Source organism: Bombina bombina, chromosome 2 (assembly GCF_027579735.1).
Source record: "Bombina bombina isolate aBomBom1 chromosome 2, aBomBom1.pri, whole genome shotgun sequence".
NCBI classification, from domain to species: Eukaryota; Metazoa; Chordata; class Amphibia; order Anura; family Bombinatoridae; genus Bombina; species Bombina bombina.
The window spans coordinates 366,221,155-366,241,154 of NC_069500.1; the positions used below are offsets into that span (position 1 = coordinate 366,221,155).

At 39.0% G+C, this 20,000-nt stretch overlaps 1 protein-coding gene across 4 annotated transcripts in view; it reads right to left on the reverse strand.

Annotated features, from left to right (window-relative positions):
• RILPL1 (Rab interacting lysosomal protein like 1) overlaps positions 1-20,000 on the reverse strand; it is a 95,728-nt gene that overhangs the window by 43,213 nt on the left and 32,515 nt on the right. For 3 of the 4 annotated variants that reach the window (XM_053701808.1, XM_053701810.1, XM_053701811.1), the window contains exons 4-6: positions 19,305-19,523; positions 12,067-12,242; positions 2,369-2,461 (exon numbers count right to left, since the gene is read on the reverse strand). In XM_053701808.1, the coding sequence (XP_053557783.1) occupies positions 2,369-2,461; positions 12,067-12,242; positions 19,305-19,523 (488 nt within the window). The remainder of the gene's footprint in view (positions 1-2,368; positions 2,462-12,066; positions 12,243-19,304; positions 19,524-20,000) is intronic. The other variant, XM_053701809.1, reaches the window with a different exon arrangement.

Below are 20,000 nucleotides of genomic sequence, written 5' to 3' on the forward strand. Positions count from 1 at the left end.
AATGAACTGTAGCTCCCCAGTGCCGGCAGCACTCATGCAGGCCCAAACCATAACACTCCAACCACCATGCTTGACTGTAGGCAAGACACTCTTGTCTTTGTACTCCTCACCTGGTTGCTGCCACACACGCTTGACACCATCTGAACCAAATAAGTTTATCTTGGTCTCATCGGACCACAGTACATGGTTCCAGTAATCTATGTCCTTAGTCTACTTGTCTTCAACGGTTTGCGGGCTTTCTTGTGAATCATCTTTAGAAGAGGCTTCCTTCTGGGACGACAGCCATGCAGACCAATTTGATGCAGTGTGCGGTGTATGGTCTGAGCACTGACAAGCTGACCCCCACCCCTTCAACCTCTACAGCAATGCTGACAGCACTCATACAGCGACTACCGAAAGACAACCTCTGGATATGACGCTGAGCACATGCACTGAACTTCTTTGGTCGACCATGGCGAGGCCTGTTCTGAGTGGAACCTGTCATGTGAAACTGCTGTATGGTCTTGCCCACTGTGCTGCAGCTCAGTTTCAGGGTCTTGGCAATCTTCTTATAGCCTACGCCATCTTTATGTAGAGCAACAATTCTTTTTTGTTTAGATCCTCAGAGAGTTCTTTGCCATGAGGTGCCATGTTGAACTTCCAGTGACCAGTATGAGAGAGTGTGAGAGTGAAAACACCAAATTTAACACACTTGCTCCCCATTGTCCGCATGTCCCTAGTCTGCTTGTCTTCAGCAAACTGTTTGCGGGCTTTCTTGTGCATCACCTTTTTAAGGGGCTTCCTTCTGGGATGACAGCCATGCAGACCAATTTGATGCAGTGTGCGGTGTATGGTCTGAGCGCTGACAGGCTGACCCTCCACCGCTTCAACCTCTGCAGCTATGCTGGCAGCACTCATACATCTATTTTCCAAAGACAACCTCTGGATATGACACTGAGCACGTGCACTCAACTTCTTTGGTCGACCATGGCGAGGCCTGTTCTGAGTGGAACCTGTCCTGTGAAACCGCTGTATGGTCTTGCCCACCGTTCTGCAGCTCAGTTTCAGGGTCTTGGCAATCTTCTTACAGCCTAGGCCATCTTTATGTAGAGCAACAATTCTCTTTTTTTTAGATCCTCAGAGAGTTCTTTGCCATGAGGTGCCATGTTGAACTTCCAGTGACCAGTATGAGAGAGTGTGAGAGCGATAACATCAAATTTAACACACCTGCTCCCCATTCACACCTGAGACCTTGTAACACTAACGAGTCACATGACACCGGGGAGGGAAAATGGCTAATTGGGCCCAATTTGGATATTTCCACTTAGAGATGTACTCACTTTTGTTGCCAAAGGTTTAGACATTAGTGGCTACGTGTTGAGTTATTTTAAGGGGACAGCAAATTTACACTGTTATACAGGCTGTACACTCACTTCTTTACATTGTAGCAAAGTGTCATTTCTTCAGTGTTGTCACATTAAAAGATAATAAAATAATAAATAATAATAAAATATTTACAAAAATATACACACACATATATATATATATATATATATATATATATATATATACACACACACACAGTATATACACACACATATATATATATATATATATATATATATATATATACATATACACACACACATACACATACTGTACATACATACATACACACACCTATACCTGTATATATTCATATAGATATATAGGTATACATATACATTTATAAATAAAAAGAATGTTTATTTCTATATTTTATACTGTATTTAATATTTACATAGATAACTTAAGATAACTAATTCTTCATGTGTGCTAACCCAACACCGCGTTAGACTACCCGAAGCATGTGATGAATATTTTACATTTTCAGTCTATGCTATGCAGTGTGTGTGAGTTTTTTTCTCTCTCTATAGCTTAAATGGGGTTATATGAATATTTATTTACAAGATTACATACTTTATTAATAAATATTTAACTTATTCATGGAAGATATTGGTCAATAAGGGGTGAGAAGATAAGAATAATAATAGGTATTGGTTAGACTTTGTAAATGCTTCAGCCCCTTCAAGGTCTTGTTAAAGTCTGTGAACAAGTTTTTGTGAATGAAATTTGTAAGACCAACTTTTCCCAGTACCATCTGCTTGTTTTTAGAAAGTTTAATAAACGTTTGATAGCTTTATCATCATTGTTTCCCATATTGATACTTGTTGTTTAAAACAGATTTTCTTTTCTTTTTTTTTTAACCTGACACAAAACTACCAGTGCGCAGGAATCATAAGCTAAATTTAACTTAAAAAATGAAGATCAAAATTAGTGGCTTACTCAGTGTATCTGAAAGGCTGTGTGTACTACAATTTAGTACATGCATGACAAGGAAATTACTTACAGGCGTTTGATCCCAGACTCTTGAGGTATGGGCATTTTAGGGTTAATTATGGGCGAGGATTGTGGAAGTTTGCTTTCTTCTTCGGCTTCTTCACTGTTAAAAGGAAAAAGATTCCTGTCAGATTACATGCATACATTCAACTCAGCATTAGAACCAGCAATTGAGTCCCTGGACTCCTGGAAGAGAGTTAACATAGGATTAGTAACTCTGCTAAAATGAACTACAAGATACACATTACCTCCCACCATTTAACAAAGACACATAATAACTTGGTAATCAGTTGCTCTACTTGCATGTGTTCCTGGTCCACTAAAAACAGAATTTATGTTTACCTGATAAATTACTTTCTCCAACGGTGTGTCCGGTCCACGGCGTCATCCTTACTTGTGGGATATTCTCTTCCCCAACAGGAAATGGCAAAGAGCCCAGCAAAGCTGGTCACATGATCCCTCCTAGGCTCCGCCTACCCCAGTCATTCGACCGACGTTAAGGAGGAATATTTGCATAGGAGAAACCATATGATACCGTGGTGACTGTAGTTAAAGAAAATAAATTATCAGACCTGATTAAAAAACCAGGGCGGGCCGTGGACCGGACACACCGTTGGAGAAAGTAATTTATCAGGTAAACATAAATTCTGTTTTCTCCAACATAGGTGTGTCCGGTCCACGGCGTCATCCTTACTTGTGGGAACCAATACCAAAGCTTTAGGACACGGATGATGGGAGGGAGCAAATCAGGTCACCTAGATGGAAGGCACCACGGCTTGCAAAACCTTTCTCCCAAAAATAGCCTCAGAAGAAGCAAAAGTATCAAACTTGTAAAATTTGGTAAAAGTGTGCAGTGAAGACCAAGTCGCTGCCCTACATATCTGATCAACAGAAGCCTCGTTCTTGAAGGCCCATGTGGAAGCCACAGCCCTAGTGGAATGAGCTGTGATTCTTTCGGGAGGCTGCCGTCCGGCAGTCTCGTAAGCCAATCTGATGATGCTTTTAATCCAAAAAGAGAGAGAGGTAGAAGTTGCTTTTTGACCTCTCCTTTTACCGGAATAAACAACAAACAAGGAAGATGTTTGTCTAAAATCCTTTGTAGCATCTAAATAGAATTTTAGAGCGCGAACAACATCCAAATTGTGCAACAAACGTTCCTTCTTCGAAACTGGTTTCGGACACAGAGAAGGTACGATAATCTCCTGGTTAATGTTTTTGTTAGAAACAACTTTTGGAAGAAAACCAGGTTTAGTACGTAAAACCACCCTATCTGCATGGAACACCAGATAAGGAGGAGAACACTGCAGAGCAGATAATTCTGAAACTCTTCTAGCAGAAGAAATTGCAACCAAAAACAAAACTTTCCAAGATAATAACTTAATATCAACGGAATGTAAGGGTTCAAACGGAACCCCCTGAAGAACTGAAAGAACTAAGTTGAGACTCCAAGGAGGAGTCAAAGGTTTGATTCTAACCAGAGCCTGAACAAAGGCTTGAACATCTGGCACAGCTGCCAGCTTTTTGTGAAGTAACACAGACAAGGCAGAAATCTGTCCCTTCAGGGAACTTGCAGATAATCCTTTTTCCAATCCTTCTTGAAGGAAGGATAGAATCTTAGGAATCTTAACCTTGTCCCAAGGGAATCCTTTAGATTCACACCAACAGATATATTTTTTCCAAATTTTGTGGTAAATCTTTCTAGTTACAGGCTTTCTGGCCTGAACAAGAGTATCGATAACAGAATCTGAGAACCCTCGCTTCGATAAGATCAAGCGTTCAATCTCCAAGCAGTCAGCTGGAGTGAGACCAGATTCGGATGTTCGAACAGACCTTGAACAAGAAGGTCTCGTCTCAAAGGTAGCTTCCATGGTGGAGCCGATGACATATTCACCAGATCTGCATACCAAGTCCTGCGTGGCCACGCAGGAGCTATCAAGATCACCGACGCCCTTTCCTGATTGATCCTGGCTACCAGCCTGGGGATGAGAGGAAACGGCGGGAATACATAAGCTAGTTTGAAGGTCCAAGGTGCTACTAGTGCATCCACTAGAGCCGCCTTGGGATCCCTGGATCTGGACCCGTAGCAAGGAACTTTGAAGTTCTGACGAGAGGCCATCAGATCCATGTCTGGAATGCCCCACAGTTGAGTGACTTGGGCAAAGATTTCCGGATGGAGTTCCCACTCCCCCGGATGCAATGTCTGACGACTCAGAAAATCCGCTTCCCAATTTTCCACTCCTGGGATGTGGATAGCAGACAGGTGGCAGGAGTGAGACTCCGCCCATAGAATGATTTTGGTCACTTCTTCCATCGCCAGGGAACTCCTTGTTCCCCCCTGATGGTTGATGTACGCAACAGTTGTCATGTTGTCTGATTGAAACCGTATGAACTTGGCCCTCGCTAGCTGAGGCCAAGCCTTGAGAGCATTGAATATCGCTCTCAGTTCCAGAATATTTATCGGTAGAAGAGATTCTTCCCGAGACCAAAGACCCTGAGCTTTCAGGGATCCCCAGACCGCGCCCCAGCCCATCAGACTGGCGTCGGTCGTGACAATGACCCACTCTGGTCTGCGGAAGGTCATCCCTTGTGACAGGTTGTCCAGGGACAGCCACCAACGGAGTGAGTCTCTGGTCCTCTGATTTACTTGTATCCTCGGAGACAAGTTTGTATAGTCCCCATTCCACTGACTGAGCATGCACAGTTGTAATGGTCTTAGATGAATGCGCGCAAAAGGAACTATGTCCATCGCCGCTACCATCAAACCTATCACTTCCATGCACTGCGCTATGGAAGGAAGAGGAACGGAATGAAGTATCCGACAAGAGTCTAGAAGTTTTGTTTTTCTGGCCTCTGTCAGAAAAATCCTCATTTCTAAGGAGTCTATTATTGTTCCCAAGAAGGGAACCCTTGTTGACGGAGATAGAGAACTCTTTTCCACGTTCACTTTCCATCCATGAGATCTGAGAAAGGCCAGGACGATGTCCGTGTGAGCCTTTGCTTGAGGAAGGGACGACGCTTGAATCAGAATGTCGTCCAAGTAAGGTACTACAGCAATGCCCCTTGGTCTTAGCACAGCTAGAAGGGACCCTAGTACCTTTGTGAAAATCCTTGGAGCAGTGGCTAATCCGAAAGGAAGCGCCACGAACTGGTAATGCTTGTCCAGGAATGCGAACCTTAGGAACCGATGATGTTCCTTGTGGATAGGAATATGTAGATACGCATCCTTTAAATCCACCGTGGTCATGAATTGACCTTCCTGGATGGAAGGAAGAATTGTTCGAATGGTTTCCATTTTGAACGATGGAACCTTGAGAAACTTGTTTAAGATCTTGAGATCTAAGATTGGTCTGAACGTTCCCTCTTTTTTGGGAACTATGAACAGATTGGAGTAGAACCCCATCCCTTGTTCTCCTAATGGAACAGGATGAATCACTCCCATTTTTAACAGGTCTTCTACACAATGTAAGAATGCCTGTCTCTTTATATGGTCTGAAGACAATTGAGACCTGTGGAACCTCCCCCTTGGGGGAAGCCCCTTGAATTCCAGAAGATAACCTTGGGAGACTATTTCTAGCGTCCAAGGATCCAGAACATCTCTTGCCCAAGCCTGAGCGAAGAGAGAGAGTCTGCCCCCCACCAGATCCGGTCCCGGATCGGGGGCCAACATTTCATGCTGTCTTGGTAGCAGTGGCAGGTTTCTTGGCCTGCTTTCCCTTGTTCCAGCCTTGCATTGGTCTCCAAGCTGGCTTGGCTTGAGAAGTATTACCCTCTTGCTTAGAGGACGTAGCACTTTGGGCTGGTCCGTTTCTACGAAAGGGACGAAAATTAGGTTTATTTTTGGCCTTGAAAGGCCGATCCTGAGGAAGGGCGTGGCCCTTACCCCCAGTGATATCAGAGATAATCTCTTTCAAGTCAGGGCCAAACAGCGTTTTCCCCTTGAAAGGAATGTTAAGTAGCTTGTTCTTGGAAGACGCATCAGCTGACCAAGATTTCAACCAAAGCGCTCTGCGCGCCACAATAGCAAACCCAGAATTCTTAGCCGCTAACCTAGCCAATTGCAAAGTGGCGTCTAGGGTGAAAGAATTAGCCAATTTGAGAGCATTGATTCTGTCCATAATCTCCTCATAAGGAGGAGAATCACTATCGACCGCCTTTACCAGCTCATCGAACCAGAAACACGCGGCTGTAGCGACAGGGACAATGCATGAAATTGGTTGTAGAAGGTAACCCTGCTGAACAAACATCTTTTTAAGTAAACCTTCTAATTTTTTATCCATAGGATCTTTGAAAACACAACTATCTTCTATGGGTATAGTGGTGCGTTTGTTTAAAGTGGAAACCGCTCCCTCGACCTTGGGGACTGTCTGCCATAAGTCCTTTCTGGGGTCGACCATAGGAAACAATTTTTTAAATATGGGGGGAGGGACGAAAGGAATACCGGGCCTTTCCCATTCTTTATTTACAATGTCCGCCACCCGCTTGGGTATAGGAAAAGCTTCTGGGAGCCCCGGGACCTCTAGGAACTTGTCCATTTTACATAGTTTCTCTGGGATGACCAACTTGTCACAATCATCCAGAGTGGATAATACCTCCTTAAGCAGAATGCGGAGATGTTCCAACTTAAATTTAAACGTAATCACATCAGGTTCAGCTTGTTGAGAAATGTTCCCTGAATCAGTAATTTCTCCCTCAGACAAAACCTCCCTGGCCCCATCAGACTGGTTTAGGGGCCCTTCAGAACCATTATTATCAGCGTCGTCATGCTCTTCAGTATCTAAAACAGAGCAGTCGCGCTTACGCTGATAAGTGTGCATTTTGGCTAAAATGTTTTTGACAGAATTATCCATTACAGCCGTTAATTGTTGCATAGTAAGGAGTATTGGCGCGCTAGATGTACTAGGGGCCTCCTGAGTGGGCAAGACTCGTGTAGACGAAGGAGGGAATGATGCAGTACCATGCTTACTCCCCTCACTTGAGGAATCATCTTGGGCATCATTGTCATTGTCACATAAATCACATTTATTTAAATGAGAAGGAACTCTGGCTTCCCCACATTCAGAACACAGTCTATCTGGTAGTTCAGACATGTTAAACAGGCATAAACTTGATAACAAAGTACAAAAAACGTTTTAAAATAAAACCGTTACTGTCACTTTAAATTTTAAACTGAACACACTTTATTACTGCAATTGCGAAAAAATATGAAGGAATTGTTCAAAATTCACCAAAATTTCACCACAGTGTCTTAAAGCCTTAAAAGTATTGCACACCAAATTTGGAAGCTTTAACCCTTAAAATAACGGAACCGGAGCCGTTTTTAACTTTAACCCCTTTACAGTCCCTGGTATCTGCTTTGCTGAGACCCAACCAAGCCCAAAGGGGAATACGATACCAAATGACGCCTTCAGAAAGTCTTTTCTATGTATCAGAGCTCCTCACACATGCGACTGCATGTCATGCCTCTCAAAAACAAGTGCGCAACACCGGCGCGAAAATGAGGCTCTGCCTATGATTTGGGAAAGCCCCTAAGAATAAGGTGTCTAAAACAGTGCCTGCCGATATAATCTTATCAAAATACCCAGATTAAATGATTCCTCAAGGCTAAATATGTGTTAATAATGAATCGATTTAGCCCAGAAAAAGTCTACAGTCTTAATAAGCCCTTGTGAAGCCCTTATTTACTATCTTAATAAACATGGCTTACCGGATCCCATAGGGAAAATGACAGCTTCCAGCATTACATCGTCTTGTTAGAATGTGTCATACCTCAAGCAGCAAGAGACTGCTCACTGTTCCCCCAACTGAAGTTAATTCCTCTCAACAGTCCTGTGTGGAACAGCCATGGATTTTAGTAACGGTTGCTAAAATCATTTTCCTCATACAAACAGAAATCTTCATCTCTTTTCTGTTTCTGAGTAAATAGTACATACCAGCACTATTTTAAAATAACAAACTCTTGATTGAATAATAAAAACTACAGTTAAACACTAAAAAACTCTAAGCCATCTCCGTGGAGATGTTGCCTGTACAACGGCAAAGAGAATGACTGGGGTAGGCGGAGCCTAGGAGGGATCATGTGACCAGCTTTGCTGGGCTCTTTGCCATTTCCTGTTGGGGAAGAGAATATCCCACAAGTAAGGATGACGCCGTGGACCGGACACACCTATGTTGGAGAAATGGTGTTCCTTACTGCAAATATTCTAGTTTGGCATAAAATCTGTTTCACAGCCAGACACTCGGTCTCATGGATTGTAAAAAAATACATTGCATATAAAATGGAAGGAACAGAGTCCTGTCATTGAGGTGCTGTGTGAGATTTTCAAATTAAATTTAGTAACCCTTGAAAGAGGGAGATTTATATGCTTGTGAGGTACTGGGGGAGGGACTATCCACACAAAAAAATAATAATATATGGAAGGCACAATAATGGATAATGTCTAGAAGTTCCTTAAGAAATGTGTATATATCTGTATACCTACTGGTGATATTATTGTCCAAATTGTCACTGTAATTCAATTTCATAGGAGACAGTTATGGGACCACAGTATGATAAACTATGGAAAAACCAAGAATTCCTATATTTGTGCCATACAAACCCTTTCCTAGTTAAATACATGATCTGCATATCTAGTGAATAATTGAGATTTAAATATAAATTTATAATACATTCGATCTTACCGTTAGCCATTCTCACAGCTACATAAACTTTACTATCAAAAGCAACTTCATCCAAACAATAGTTCATAAACACACCTAGGTAGACTATTCTATCCCAATTTTCACAGATAGCCTCATCTCTTCTATAGCCACACCATTAGATACAAACACATCTGTTAGGAGACCAGAGGCTGCTGCTTCAAAACCTCATGAGAGACAACTAAATTATTTATATTTTGCCTAATTTTCATGTACTTTAAAATCTGAATATTATAGTCCATAGAAAGAATCAAATTTGTTCCATGGATTAACAACTATGCCCCCCCCCCCTCCCTGGCTACACAGGGACTGTTTGATGTGTGCCACATATGTCCCTAACTGGCCACAGCAAAGGTAACCTCAATATGCTGTTTAAGGAGTGTGTCCCTGGACTGCAAATTATGCTAAAGTTGTTTTTAACACATTTATTTTGCTAAATAAATATTAAGTAGAATGATGCATTCAAAGAAAAGGTTAGTCTAAGAACAACATGTAGATATATATTTTTTAAAGCTTAATTTGCTGTTTAAATATTGACAAAATAATTGTAAAGTTTTAGTGTCTACAAAACAATGGGAGCTGCCTTGTAACTTAGAGGTTACCTTCTCTGCTGTGACCAATTAGGGACAGTTATAATTAGGTCACTAGAGTGTGCAGCCAAGGGCTGTGGGGAATATATTAGTGGTCTGCACTTCCACTTCTAACAGGAACTGAAAAGCTTACAAATTTCAGAATGGAATTACAGGAAAAGGGGACAAAATAAATATTGAAAGTATATTGCAGAGTTTTTTTTTTATATATACGCCTTAGCATTTTATATTACCATCTTTAAAAAGTGTTTTATGTCCTTTAAATGGTCTGCTACAATGCTCATTTTATGGATGAAACATTTCAGATAAGGTAACTCAGCCACTCCATTACCATCACATTATAATCATATATATATTTTGCTTTAAAAAAATTCAACATGCTGCTTAGCTGTCCAGAAGTGAAATGACTTAACTCAGGACTTTATATTAGGCATGAAAATGCAAACTGATCAAAAGGTGAAACATTTTCAGTATCAAACAGGACCTATAATGACAATATATGTTAGATTAGATTAAAAACAAAAGCACACAACAATAACAACATATAGGCTGTCCTCTTTGTACTTCAGGAGGTTAACAGAGTTTTTAATCTTGTATTTAATAAAATGACTGCTGAAGGACCATGCAAGGTCATAAAAGTTTAACAACTTGACTCATTTAGCCATCAAAAGCTTATCCCTTTAATCAATGCTTAAACATGATTCTGCTTAGGGAGTGGTGATAATGTCAGATTATTATTTTATAAAAGGGATGGAATTTACTAACAATAGTATAGGTCACTTAACTTTACTACTACTGTATGGATTTTATATCCAGTACTTTTATGTATGCGCATATTTAATGCATCGTATTGAAGAGTTATTTGATTTCCTTTCTACAGTTTAAAGGGACATGAAATACAAAAAAAATGCTCCAATATGTTAGAGAATGTTATTATTCCACTTTTGCTTGAATATAACTGTGTTTAACCACCGCTAAAGGCATTTTCAGCTATTTAACACAATAATGTGTTTTCAACTATTTCCCATAACAGTGTTTTTGGATCATTAAAAGCCCTATTTTTTTCTATTGGGCCGAAAAGTTCTCAGCGCTCACAATCTATTTGAGAGAGACTTTTCAACACTTTCTGAAGACCAGTTTTGACTTTTCAAATTCAACACCTTAGGGCACTTGATAAAGCCTAGAAATTGCATTTTGGATATCTTTACAAGTATTCCAAATGTGTTTGGTAACAGTGCAAAACACTCTGATATGGCCACAAGAAACATTTAGAGGTGTATTAGCATGCAAGGTATTGATTCATTAAAGCTCTACTTATTACTATTATATTACTATTATTACTTGTATAGGCCGTCTGCAGTGGACAGGGAACATATTTACATATGTGTATATATAGGGATCTGAAGGAAGTGTCACATCAGGATATCAACAGCTACTAATGGTGTGGTGCAACCACTGTTAATATTTGATTCTAAGGGGTAGATTTAAAATTGGTCAAGCGGACATGATTCGCTGTGGTGAATCATGTCCGCTCGACCTTGTTAAATGCCGACAGCATACGCTGTCGACATTTATCACTGCACAATCATTTCTAGTGAAATCATCTCGATCGTTTCAGGGTGTAGGAAGGGGTAGGAAGCAGCATCTGCTGCTTGTTAAATCTACCCCCTAAGTCTTTAAACACTACTGGCGTCTTTATACCCGGGCTTTCAAATAGGATTGTGCAATCATGAGTTCCAAAGGAACGTATTGCAATCCGTTTCCTTCCTCACCACTGCTAAACCATCTAAATGCCATTTGTATGCTGGCATGATGGACTTACTGTGCATGATTTTTCAATCAATATATTGTCACTTTTTATATTTTTGACAAGTATTGTTTTCTACAATATTTATTGACTGTAAGTGCATCATTTCCAGGTTGGCATGATCTGAAAACAAGGTGTAGACTACAGATTTTTTATATTTTCTTATGATTGATTTTAACAGTATTTAGAGTGTAAAACGTGAGCCCACTCCCTGGAAACATGTTATCTGCATACAAAATGTTCAAATGTGATCACACCTTTATTAAACTGTTTTTAAAGGGGAAGCACCTTCATGTACGCCAAGTCGAAACACGGCCAAGACATACAATTTACCTTATTTTCTACGTATCGTTTGTTTAAAAGCATATTTAGATATGTTCAGGAATAGCAATGCACTACTGGGAGCTACACACACAAGCCTCTAGTCATTGGCTAACCAAATGGTTTCACCTAATTCCCAGTGTTTGCTTCACTGGATCTGAATTTAAACCTTTGAAACACATTGTTATATGCAAAACAGTAGGGACATAATAAAATGCTCTAACTTATCAGAGCTTTTTCGTTTTACAGTTTTATGCACCTTTAATGATACTATATCTGTTTTACACCAGTTACCTTTTGTAGTATGTAAGCTCTTCTTGCAGCATAAAGACTTTGGCTTTCAATTCATTTCTCTCATGTAAAACATCTCGAAGCTCTTGCAAAGTAAACCGTGGCCGGCTAGAATCTTTTAAGTCAAGTGACATTTTGTCGGTTTCAAATATAGATTCTTCATTCACATCTTCCTCCTGCTGTGATGAAACCAGAGATGCGTAAATAATAAAATAAATAAAAAAATACTCTAACGATATTCTGTAAATAAAAAAAAAATCAATAATCATATTTACTCTCATTATCAAAAAGTGCAGAAGCTTTTTTTTTTTATATATGCACACCTTGAAACACCCGCTCCTCACAGTATATATGTATAACAGTATATATGTGTGTATGTATAACAGTATATATATATATATATATATATATATATATATATATATATATATATTTATATTATTATATTGGCACCCTTGCATTTCTGTCAGATAATGCACACTTCACCCAGGAAATTGTTGCAATTACAGAAATGGACTGGACAAAATTAATGACACCCTCAATTTAATATTTGGTAGCACACCCCTTGGAAAAAAATAACTGAAATCAATTGCTTCCGGTAACCATCAATGAGTTTCTTACACCTATCTACTGGAATTTTCGACCACTCTTCTTTCGCCAACTGCTCCAGGTCTCTCAGATTGGAAAGTTTTTCCCAACTGCTGTTTTGAGATCTCTCCACAGGTGCTCTATGGGCTTGAGATCTGTACTCATTGCTGGCCAGTTCAGTATTCTCCAGTGCTTTGTCTTAAAGTGCCATAAAACAGGTTGAGATCTGTGCATATCCTAAAAGGGCTAATTAAGTAAAAATAGTTTGCATAACATTTTTTTAAAAAAATTAGTTACAAAGCTGTGCTGTCTGGAGCAGCTAACTCCACCCCCCTTATCAGTGTTTAGACACAGACATTGTATTTCAACTGAGTTCACAGCTTCTAGGCATGCTCCAGCAGATAATCCATATTCACTTCTGCATTTTACCAAAACAAAAGCAGGCTATAGCTACAGCCATATAAGGAAATGTGGGGGGGGGAGTTAGAGCTTTAAAATTCAGAAACCAAAAAGAAAGGGTTAATGGTGAGGCACTGCAGTATAAATTTGCAGGTAAAGTAATTCACGTACATATTATATTTTGTCTCTATCCCAACTTGTTTTATGTTCCTTTAAACCATTTCTGGGTGCTTTTTGACATGTGCTTTGGGTCATTGTCCTGCTGTAAGACCCATGACCTCTGACAGAGACCCAACTGACACTGGGCCCTACATATAACCACAGAATTAATTGTTAGTCTTCAGATTTCATAATGCCATGCACAGTCAAGACATGCAGTGCCAGAAGCAGCAAAGCAACCCCAAAACAGGTTGAGATCTGTGCATATCCTAAAACAGCTAATTAAGTAAAAATAGTTTGCATAATTTTTATTTTCAAAAATTAGTTACAAAGCTGTGCTGTCTGAAGCCAACTCCACCCCCATGCACAGTCAAGACATCAAGGGCCTGAAGCAGCAAAGTAACCCCAAAACAACAGTGAACCTCACCCATGTTTGACTTTAGAGACTGTATTCTTTTCTTTAAAAGCCTCATTTATTTTTCTTAAAACAGTAGAATGATGGGCTTTACCAAAAAGCTGTAATTTTGTTTCGTCTGTCCACAGCACATTCTCCCAAAAGGATTTTGGCTTCCTCAAGTAAGTTTTGTCAAACTCCAATCTGGCTTTTTTTGGTTTGTGTCAGCAGTGGGGTCCTCCTGGGTCTCCTATCATAGCGTCCCTTTTCATTCAGATGGCGACGTATAGTGCAAGCTGACACATTTGTACCCTGTGGCAAAAGGTCAGCTTGAATTTGTCTGAAAGTTGATCGAGGTTCTTTATCCAACATTCAAACAATCCTTTGTTGTAATCTTTGATCAGTTTTTCTCTTTCCTCCACGTCCAGGGAAATTAGCTACAGTGCCATGGTCTGTAAACTTCTTGACAATGTTGCGCACAGTTTACACAGGAACATTAAGATCTCTGGAGATGGACTTGTAACCTTGCGATTGTCCATGCTTTTCCACAATTTTTGTTAAATCCTCAGACAATTGTTTGCTGCTCTTTCTCTTCTCCATGCTCAGTGTGACACACAGAGACACACAACAGAAAGGTTGAATACATTTTTCAGCATTTTAACGGGTTGCCGATGTGATTTATATATTGTCAGCACCTGTTAATTGATACAGGCGAGTTTAACAACAAATTACAGGAGCATCACAAAATTGGAATGCAATTATTTCTTACAATTTTGAGAAGGTGCCAATAATTTTGTCCAGTTTATTTTTGGAGTTTTGCGTGGAATGTGTCAGATTTAGCTTTTTTTTTCTCCACTTTTTTTTGTGTCATACCAATACAAACAAAAGAAATAAACATGAAACTGCCTAAATATTTGTGATTGCAACACTTTGCTGATCGGCATTATCTAACAGAAATGCAGGGGTACCACTATTTTTGGGCATGACTATATACAGTATCTCACACCCTTCACATTTTTGTGAATATTTTATTATATCTTTTCATGTGACAACACTGAAGAAATTACAGTTTGCTACAATGTAAAGTAGTGAGTGTACAACCTGTACAACAGTGTAAATTTGTTATCCCCTCAAAATAACGCAACACACAGCCATTAATGTCAAAACCATTGGCAACAAAAGTGAGTACACCCCTAAGTGGAAATGTCCAAATTGTGCCCAAAGTGTCCATATTTTGTGTGACCACCATTATTTTCCAGCACTGCCTTAACCCTCTTGGGCATAGAGTTCACCAGAGCTTCACATGTTGCCACTGGAGTCCTCTTCCACTCCTCCATGACGACATAACAGAGCTGGTGGATGTTAGAGACCTTGCGCTCCCCCACCTTCGGTTTGAGGATGCCCCACTGATGCTCAATAGGGTTTAGGTCTGGAGACATGCATGGCCAGTCCATCACTTTTACCCTCAGCTTCTTTAGCAAGGCAGTGTTCGTCATGGAGGTGTGTTTGGGGTCGTTATCATGTTGGAATACTGCCCTGCGGCCCAGTCTCTGAAGGGAGGGGATCATGCTCTGCTTCAGTATGTCACAGTACATGTTGGCATTCATGGTTCCCTCAATAAACTGTAGCTCCCCAGTGCCTGCAGCACTCATGCAGGCCCAGACCATAACACTCCCACCACCATGCTTGACTGTACGCAAGACACACTTGTCTTTGTACTCCTCACCTGGTTGCCGCCACACACGCTTGACACCATCTGAACCGAAAAAGTTTATCTTGGTCTCATTGGACCACAGAACATGGTTCCAGTAATTCATGTCCTTAGTCTGCTTGTCTTCAGCAAACTGTTTGCGGGCTTTTTTGTGCATCATCTTTTTAAGAGGCTTCCTTTTGGGATGACAGCCATGCAGACCAATTTGATGCAGTGTGCAGCGTATGGTCTGAGCACTGATAGGCTGACCCTCCACCGCTTCAACCTTTACAGCCTGTACAACAGCGTAAATTTGCTATCCCCTCAAAATAACTCAACACACAGCCATTAATGTCAAAACCATTGGCAACAAAAGTGAATACACCCAAAGTGGAAATGCCCAAATTGGGCCCAATAAGCCATTTTCCCTCCCTGGTGTCATGTGACTCATTAGTATTACAAGGTCTCAGGTGTGTTAAATTTGGTGTTTTCACTCTCACACTCTCTCATACTGGTCACTGGAAGTTCAACATGGCACCTCATGGCAAAGAGCTCTCTGAGGATCTAAAAAAAAAAAAAGAATTGTTGCTCTACATAAAGATGGCCTAGGCTATAATAACATTGCCAAGACCCTGAAACTGAGCTGCAGAACGGTGGTCAAGACCATACAGCGGTTTCACAGGACAGGTTCCACTCAGAACAGGCCTCACCATGGTCGACCAAAGAAGTTGAGTGCACGTGCTCAGCGTCATATCCAGAGGTTGTCTTTGGAAAATAAGATGTATGAGTTCTGCCAGCATAGCTGCAGAGGTTGAAGCGGTGGAGGGTCAGCCTGTCAGTGCTCAGACCATACACTGCACACTGCATCAAATTGGTCTGCATGGCTGTCATCCCAGAAGGAAGCCCTTTAAGATGATGCACAAGAAAGTCCGCAAACAGTTTGCTGAAGACAAGCAGACTAAGGACATGGATTACTAGAACCATGTCCTGTGGTCTGATGAGACCAAGATAAACTTTTTTGGTTCAGATGGTGTCAAGCGTGTGTGGCGGCAACCAGGTGAGGAGTACAAAGAAAAGTGTGTCTTGCGTACAGTCAAGCATGGTGGTGGGAGTGTCATGGTCTGGTCCTGCATGAGTGCTGCCGGCACTGGGGAGCTACAGTTTATTGAGGGATCCATGAATGCCAACATGTACTGTGACATACTGAAGCAGAGCTTGATCCCCTCCCTTTGGAGACTGAGCCGCAGGGCAGTATTCCAACATGATAACGACCCCAAACACACCTCCAAGATGACCACTGCCTTGCTAAAGAAGCTGAAGGTAAAAGTGATGGACTGGCCAAGCATGTCTCCAGACCTAAACCCTATTGAGCATCAGTGGGGCATCCTCAAACGGAAGGTGGGGGAGCGCAAGGTCTCTAACATCCACCAGCTCTGTGATGTCGTCATGGAGGAGTGGAAGAGGACTCCAGTGGCAACATGTGAAGCTCTGGTGAACTCTATGCCCAAGAGGTTTAAGGCAGTGCTGGAAAATAATGGTGGAATATTGACATGTTGGGCCCAATTTGGACATTTCCACTTAGAGGTGTACTCACTTTTGTAGCCAACGGTTTAGACATTAATGGCTGTGTGTTGAGTTATTTTGAGGGGACAGCAAATTTACACTATTATACAGGCTATACACTCACTACTTTACATTGTAGCAAAGTGTCATATCTTCAGTGTTGTCACATGAAAAGATATAATAAAATATTTACAAAAATGTGAGGGGTGTACTCACTTCATATACACACACACACAGTGTTACTTTACTATTTAAATATTATAATATGCATAGTATAGATCCACAATTAAGCACAGCAATGTAGAAGATTTGTATACCAAATAGATGTTTTAAAAGCAACTTAAAAGTGACAGTCTACACCAGAATTTTTTATTATTTAAAAAAAAAAAAAAAGATAGATAATCCCATTATTACCCATTCCCTAATTTTGCATAACCAACACAGTTATATAAATATACTTTTTACCTCGGTGATTATCTTCTATCTAAGCCTCTGCAAACTGCCCCCTTATTTCAGTTCTTTTGAAAGAAATGCATTTTAGCCAATCAGTGCTGGCTCATAGGAACTCCACGTGCGTGAGCACAGTGTTATCTATATGACGCACATGAACTAACACCTTCTAGTGGTGAAAAACGGTCAAAATGCAGAGAGAAGAGGTGGCCTTTAAGGGTTTAGAAATTAGCATATATAAACCTCCTAGATTTAGCTTTCAACTAAGAATACCAAAAGAACAATGCAAAATTGGTGATAAAAGTAAATTGGAAAATTGTTTAAAATTACATGCCCTATCTGAATCATGAATTTTTTTTTGGACTAGACTTTCCCTTTAACTGCAATTTTGTTACCAAATAAGCATTGATCTGCAGTCTCAAAATAATACAGGGACAAGATTCTAGAAGTTTTGTAAGTATTGTTAATTTTATCTGTTGTGGATATATAGAGATATAGATATAGATATATATATATATATATATATATATATATATATATATATATATATATATATATATATATATATATATATATATATATATATATATATATATATATATATATATATATATATATATATATATAAAAAAAACAGTGCCTGCAATGATCAAGTAATCACACACAAAAAAAAAAAAAAAGACACCTCAGAGAGAGTGTGGAAAATAAACAAACAAAAGAACACAACCACATTTTCATCGGTAAATTACACACAAAAAAAAAAATTTGTGACATTGCATTACATGGTTAACAATATCAATATATATATATATATATATATATATATATATATATATATCTCAATATATATATATATATATATATATATATCTCAATATATATATATATATATATATATATATATATATCTCAATATATATATATATATATATATCTCAATATATATATATATATATATATATATATATATATATATATATATATATATATATATAGTAATAGGTAATCCCCAGAGAAGAGGACAAAAGGCGGCTGAGAAATCATCCACGGCTGGTTCAAAAGAGGTTTTTATTAAAGCAAGGTGCTAGTACATAAGGTGGGAGCAAAGCCTTAACACCTGACGCGTTTTGCGCATGCGTACATGCGCTTCATCAGAGGTGAATTTTTATATATATATATATATATATATATATATATATATATATATATATATATATCTAAAAAGACAAGCGCACAAAAACACCTCTCATAGTGCAGATAATAAAATACAATACAAACACATAAAAGAACCTTCCCCCTAGGGTAATCTCTACTCACAGAAGGAGACCTCAATCGTATGAGGTAAGGAAGGACGAATGGATATATAAGTGTCATAAGTATTAATTTATTACAATTTTTATTTTTCTATTTAATTGTTTTGAATTGTATTTATTTTATTTAAATCAGTTTCTATTATACAGTACTCACACCAAAGATATATTTTTTATTTTTTTATAATTATTCACTAGTTGAATTTCAAACTAGGTTACAATCAATAGATTTGCAAAGAGTCTTTTTGGTGTATTGTACTGGTCTGTACATATTTTTATATTCTCATTTAGTTAAGATTCAATTGCACATAATTGTTTAGCATTTGAACTTAAAATTATATTTATTTGTTTTTTTGGTTTATACTGAATTATTTATAAAAACCATTGGAAAACATCACTAATACACATTGTGAGTGTGCAAAGCTTTTTTCTATATCAGTGGGAACACCTTTGTGTACCTACTAATATAGTCATTTTTAACATATAAATATATACATTGAGATATATATATATATATATATATATATATATATATCTATATATATATATATATATATATATATATATATCAAACACATCTATTGGGTATTTTTATCCTTATTAATGATAGTTTTTTGTAACCAATAGCAATAATCTTATTTAGTATTCTACATTAGTTTTACAGAGTTAACATAGTTTGCAGCATTACCTTATTTTCCTGTCCGTTCTGAATTTGAGCCCCCTTTAGCCTTTCACGTAGTTTTCCAATCTCAGTTCTCATGCTGTTCGTCTCCTGTTCCTTGGTTTGTAGATATGCTTCTAGCTCCACTTTCTGTTCAATAAGCGCCTTGCCCTGCGCCTCCACCACAGTGATGCGATGCCGCAGATCATGATTAATCTTCATTAGGCGGTTCTGCTGCTGCTGTAGCTGCAGAGTAACCAAAATCTGTTAGTTTGGTGAGGTGGTTATTTACAAACACTCAGTGGCCAGATTACAAGTTGAACACCAACGCTCCAGTTCAAGCATTAACTGCGCTAGAAGTAAGATTTTTGTACGCATCGTGTTGTGCTCGTATTATGAGTTGAAAGTTAACTATTTTTGCTCGCGAGCCAACATGACAAGCACTAAAATCCAAAGTTAGAATATTGCGTGGCGTTCACATATTCTCCATTAGAAGTCAATGGAGAAAAAAAAAAAAAAAAAAAAGGAAAAAAAACCCCAAACCTAAACACTCTACTAGCACACAAACACGATTGCATATACATGTGTGCTAACCCGACATAAAAGGTGAATATTTCACATTCCAATGTTCTTCACATAGCAGAATATGTGATATATATATATATTATATTATATATCTCTACAGGAATATCTATTTAAAAATACTTAGAAAATATTCTTTAG